At 43.2% G+C, this 6,109-nt stretch overlaps 1 protein-coding gene across 7 annotated transcripts in view; it reads right to left on the bottom strand.

Annotated features, from left to right (window-relative positions):
• Nucleotides 1-655: 655 nt before the first annotated feature.
• The window catches only part of LOC106603116 (latent-transforming growth factor beta-binding protein 3), a 38,743-nt gene continuing 33,289 nt past the window's right edge, over nucleotides 656-6,109 (bottom strand). For 2 of the 7 annotated variants that reach the window (XM_014196363.3, XM_014196360.3), the window contains exons 24-29: nucleotides 5,958-6,098; nucleotides 5,310-5,438; nucleotides 4,167-4,328; nucleotides 3,544-3,639; nucleotides 3,273-3,404; nucleotides 656-1,734 (exon numbers count right to left, since the gene is read on the bottom strand). In XM_014196363.3, coding sequence (XP_014051838.1) covers nucleotides 1,559-1,734; nucleotides 3,273-3,404; nucleotides 3,544-3,639; nucleotides 4,167-4,328; nucleotides 5,310-5,438; nucleotides 5,958-6,098 — 836 coding nt within the window. In that variant the 3' untranslated portion in view covers nucleotides 656-1,558. The remainder of the gene's footprint in view (nucleotides 1,735-3,272; nucleotides 3,405-3,543; nucleotides 3,640-4,166; nucleotides 4,329-5,309; nucleotides 5,439-5,957; nucleotides 6,099-6,109) is intronic. The other 5 variants (XM_014196367.3, XM_014196364.3, XM_014196362.3 and 2 more) reach the window with 4 other exon arrangements.

Raw genomic sequence — 6,109 nt, 5'->3', positions numbered from 1 at the left:
AACGGGGTATGGTACTAGGTGCCAGGCGCACCGGTTTGTGTCAAGAACTGCACCGCTGCTGGGTTTTTCACACTCAGTTTCCCGTGTAACAAGAATGGTCCACCACCCGTAGGACATCCAACCAACTTGACACAACTGTGGGAAGCATTGGAGTCAACATGTAGAGTCGGGGCATGGACTATACATGTTGATGTTTGGTGTACTAAGGGTCTACAGTATGTGGATCACAATAGAGTTCTCTCAGCCATTCTCTCTGAAGTACTTTGAAGTCTTATTTCTTCTCCATTGACCATGGCAGGCAGAAGAAACCCCGTTTCTCCACCCGTTGAATACATCTTTGTCAGATATTCCTTCTTTAATGTCATACTCTGTATCAGTTTCATAGCCAGTCTTAATAGATGAGAATTTCACACCAATCAATGACAATGAATATTAAAACAAACTGTATATTGATTATAATGCATTTGTTTGGCAGAGGCTCGTCATCTCCCTGAGTACATGTAACGTGAATAATTTATGAAGCAATCTGTTCTATAGTGCATGAGCCTGTGTTGATTTTCTTCTCATGGACAGAACAGGATATGGATGGAAAAAAATGTCTAATCCCAAAAAAAGAACGAATCCACTTTATAAAGAATACAGTCACAAACACACATTTGGTGGTTGACTTCTGCAGTTTAATTTCTTTCTCTCAAAAGCCACTTTGGTTCCTTACAATGCATTGGCAAACAAACTCTGTCATTTTGTTAAGAGAAGTCACTAAGCATGCCATTCCATTTGCTTTGGGGTTGATTTTCCATCGTACTTCGGAGGATTTCCTCTGGATACACGAGTTAGGTCTGAATATTACCTTTTACCTATAGTCTAGCTTCATTTGCACTCAATATCCACATGCCAACAATCTACAAGGCAATTAAATGGTTTCCAATGAAGTACAATTTCTTTCCAAAACATCCCGTAAAACAAATGATTACAGGAGCTTGACAGGCACCGATCCAACAGGCAACAAAGTAATCTCCACTTCACATACTTTACAAAACTGGACAATGAAGAGTCTAATATCCCAAACTGTACAATAAGGGTCTTCTACTCATACAGGAGTTCAGACACACAGGAAGGGAGTGGGATTGACAGGAAGTTCCTCATCAAACTGCCTGCAGGAGGGCTTAAGATTCATGGATGTATGAGATCAATGCAACAAGGAAACAACTCAACAAATAAACAAAAACACAAGTTTAACAGTCAAAGGACACAAACAGTTACAAAAATAATAATTACAAAAATACATACAAAATAAACCAATATGTTACCTTTTTCAATTTTTTTCCCCCCAAAGCATTATCTTAATTAGGTACAAGGAAAATAATTGCTAAGAACCAAACTGGAAGCCTATGCTGCATCTAAGTTCAGTGAAGGAGGAGCCAACGACAATAACACATTTTCTACATTTCAAACATTTCAAAGCCCTTTCAAGGCACCACAACATACTGAATATTGAACGTATAAGACAGAGGGGTTGCATGTGTGTATTTGTGTATGTTTGACAGAGATAAAGTTGTTATAGAGCCCTGGTACGGGTATGTTGGGCCTTCGTGCCTGGTACACATATATTGGGCCTTCGTGCAGGGACAAAGCCATTTTTGCAGTAGCACTTGAATGAGCCAATGGTGTTGACACACCGGGCATTCTTGCATGGATTAACTCGGACCCCTGGTTCAGCACACTCATCAATATCTGAAAAGAGAGAGAGGGAGAGAGAAAGAGGAAGGTGGTTTGAAACAAAACAGAGAGCTTTCCATCTGCCTGCACATCTATTTACATATAAACAATGTTCCCTCCCAAAAAATTCGGAACAAGGCAAATGTTAGGTCTGCTGAGCGCAAACTTGAACTTGTGAAAATTCTGTGCAACGTTTGACGCGCGTTTACTGTGAACACTGAGGCTGTACCTGCTTTAAGTTACAGTTATAACAGCGGCCAAGTAGGCTACTGTGACTACTTGATCATAATGCAGGCCATTCAGAGAGGCCTACCATAAAAAACAACGGAGAAAATGCATCCCATAACATTTTAACTAGCTGTTTTAAATAGCTGTTCTATCTTTCAGCCTATAGTAGCAGCCAATTTGTGCTGTTCGATGTAGGCCTACATTCTTTGAGACTTTTGAAAAAAATATGCAGGGCTTGACATTAACCGGTTTTACACTAGGCTTTCAGACAAGGAGGTGACTGAAAATGTGTTGTTTAATGCAAGAAACAACTTCACAAAATAACGTTTATTATTATTCCCATACCATTAGAGAATCAGACAAATTATCCTACCCTCTGCCTATTGGCTACTTAACTTATTCAAGCCAGTCTCAAAATACAACACTGCCCCTTTAAGAGAGAAAAAATGCTCTTTACCTGACTCGTTTTTCAAAGATGGCTAGAAATGCACACGTTTTGTGCTCTTGTACAAAGCAACCACTCCTCCATTGCTGATTATCTATAACAGGGCTAATAACTTACTAACTAGCAAAGAATATTAACAAATGTGTACACGTGGCTACATGGAGCTCTCGACTTTGATCTCAAAACAAGTGTATCTACTCGTGACCACTCATGCTGTAAACACAGTCCAGTTCAAAGTGAATGGCACAGATCCATATATGGCAATTGTCTATTTGCATATAGGGATACTGCAGTTCTGATTGGTCTGTAGAGTACGGGCTGAGTTGTGCCTGTCAATGCAATAGAATCCTACTCCGGTGCGTTCTGCCTACAAGAAAATCTCTTGCATACTAAGTCTTGCATAGTTTGTTTCGTTTCGGTATGTTGCATTGAAAGTGGCTAATATTGTCAATTCCCACAGTAGAGGGAATCGTTTATAGTGTTAACTAATGGGGAAAACTAGAAAGTTGAGTGAAGTTCAGTTTCGTGCTTCTCTGCTCGGACTGATAGTTCTTCTGCGCTGCAGTCCAGGGACCTGGCGCCCGTGCACAAACACACGCAGCTTAGAGGGAACATTGCATATAAAATCAACAACCAGATGTTCTTTTCAATGCTAAATAAAATTTCAGGCATGTCTGTCAAAACACTTGAACGAAGGACAACAGCTACAAATTATATAGAGACACTTCTGTTCGGCAGAATTGATGAGCATCCAAATTGGCATCCACCTAAAGATTGAGACGACTGAACTGAAAATAAAATCCAAGCATTCGCCTTCACTCTAATCCAACACAAAGTTAAAGGGAAGCAGACAGACAGAACAGGTGGATTGTCAACATACCTGTGCAGCGGGTGCGGGAGTGGTCCAGTCTAAAACCTGTGTTACACTCACACATAGTGCCCAGGTAGGAACGCACACAGCGACCATTGGCACAACTACACTCATCTGAGTCCTCTTCTGAGCTGTCCCCTTCTGAGCCAAAACAGAAAGAGAGAGTGAGAATGAAAGATACAGAGAAAATATTATTCAAGTGGTCTAACAGTAGAGGGTGTGCTCTGAGGTAAATTTCGAAACAAATTCAGAGTGTAATCAAATATATTACAGGCCTTACCAATACCTGGGTTGTAGTTGGCGAAAGCTGCCAGGAAATCTCCCTCACCATCAGACTCCGTCTCCAAGTGCATCTCACACAGCCGGTTAAAGATCCCTGAATGAGAGGAAGAATGATGTTTTCTGCAGTCAAAATTCTGTTTTCCTGTGTTTTATATCATATTGTACAACAGCTGATGAAACTAACACTGTAAACGAATGAAAATCATGTATGTTATTTCCTGATAGTTGCTGGTTGAAAGTACAATCTACACAGGACCTTCTAATCAGCAGGTTTGCATGGGCGGTAGTTTTGGCTTTCCATGGTAACATCCCCATGCGGTAAATTGGTTAATAGACCAATAACAAAGAGAGTTCCAAACATCTCTGCCAATATCAACTAGTTTTCAATTTGCCTATCCCCACTCAGACCATTCCCAGACAGCCCTTTGCTAAAAAGCTATTTTTATGGAAATCTGTTACAGTAATGTACTTTATTGTTACCCAGAAATTATTTGATATTGATATTAAAACAGATGCACTTTAATTTATTAGTATTAGACTATTTATGCTGATATGGGCAAAGCCGAAACTGGAGTGACCAGCAGACCAAAAACCAGTGAAAGAAATGGTGCTGGTGCCCACCGGAGTTTCTCTGGGGACAGGTCCTACACTCAGGGCCCCAGCCACGGCCATAGTGACAGCAGCACTCAGAGTAGGTGACAACCAAACCGTTCCTGGGGTGGCTGCAGATCAGGTCCTCATCCACCTGCAGGAAACACACGTCCTTATGGGCCGCTGTGCGGTCTGAGGTAGGGAAGGAGGGAGGGGGGGGGGGGAGGGGAGAGAGAGTGTGAGAGAGAGAGAGAGAGAGAAAAAAAAGAAAGAGAGGAATCTTAAGTACTATTTAATCAAACAAAGAAGCCAATCTTTTCTCCTGCATTACACAAGCAGACCAGATCCTGAAGCTTCTCATGACTTCTATGATTAAGCAAGTAATTGCTCAGTATGTTAACAGCCAGCAGGTAGATATGAATAAGTGATGAGGCCTAGCTTGTGTTGGTAGGGCTCAGAGCCATACCAGACCTCTGCTCGGCACATTCATTTACGGTCACACGTCACACACCAGGATGGAGCCATAAAGATCAGCTAGATACAATGAAGTAAAAGCCGTATTGTCAACTCAAACTTGTGGGAGTTTACAACAAAATGATTGAAAGAAAGTAACACAATCACAAGTGTAATGTCACAACAACGTCTCCAACATGTTACAACATCACATGTATCACAATAGTAAACGGTTTGGTTAAAAGGAGAAACATTGCTTTGGAGAAAGGAAGGTGCAGAAAATGCCACAAGCCATCTCATTTGCCTCCCTTTTATGTCTACTCCCTCACTGTTTCTCAGACACACAAGCAAGTGCACACAATGAAGGATGAAGTAATGAAGTTTTTTCCTGTGACTATGCAAGCTTAGTGGGACAACCACGGAAACGGAGAGGTGTACAACAGAGATCACACTGAATCTATAGAACTGAGATCACATTGACTAACTCAAGTCTCGTGATCTCCCTCACTAAACTGAGAGTGTGTTTCTATAGAAACAAGCAAGAGGGGGGAGTGGTGAGCCTGTGCATAGGGTCATTATTGGGGAGAGGGGGCTCAAAGGGGGAGGAGTTAAAAAAAAGAGTAGCAGGAGTGGCAGGTGTACAGGTAAGCCAAAACTCAGGTGAGCTAAGCACTGATTGGTCAGGCTCAGGTGAGCTGAGCGCCGATTGGTTATACCCACCGTCATAGACACACTGTTTGAGCGCTGCGCTGAAGGTGAGGGGCTGGGTACATATACAGTGAAAGGAGCCGGGCGTGTTCACACACCTCCCATTCTTACAGTACGAGGGGTCCTGGCACTCATTGATATCTGCAAGGGGCACCACAGACACCACAGACACGGTTACACAACCTACGGACGGACGGACACCAGCCTGGGGCCAGCTCACAGCTTAAAGTGACGTTGAACAGGCCTGCAGGCAGATCGCTACGTTACACTGCTTCCTGAGAGCATGCAGAGTGTTTGGGTGTCTATAGGTACAACAGTGAACACTGATCCTTCCAGTGAACACGGGCCAGGAAGTGGCTATAGGACCAGGGTTGTGTTGGAGTTTATCTCTGATGTATGTGACAGACATGAGGTTATGTAAATGTCAGAGCGGGTGAGGCTGAAGGGGCAGGTCTGGCTGATTAGTAGTGTTAGACTGGAACTAACATTAAAAAAACATTCTCTCATTCAACCTTCAGACACACCACTGAGAACCAACCCACTGTGAACTAGGCTACCCAGCCTCTCTCACACCACCCCCGTCTCCCAATCATCCATCCCGAGCTTCCTGAGCCCACCAACTGCCCTGCTAAGGACAGCAGTACGCTCTCCTCCACTCACCAGCCTGCTCCTCTGGGGTCACACAGCTGTTGCGGTCCGTGGCCAGGATCCAGGGGGGAGAGCAGATGCAGTAGTAGGACCCAGGGGTGTCCACACAGTGGCCATTCTTACAGTTCAATGAGTCCTGGCACTCATCCACACCTGCAACAACA

Source organism: Salmo salar, chromosome 04, assembly GCF_965601325.2.
Source record: "Salmo salar chromosome 04, fSalSal1, whole genome shotgun sequence".
NCBI classification, from domain to species: Eukaryota; Metazoa; Chordata; class Actinopteri; order Salmoniformes; family Salmonidae; genus Salmo; species Salmo salar.
The sequence above is the reverse complement of the archived record's forward strand: the minus strand, read 5'-3'. Positions and strand labels throughout refer to the sequence as shown.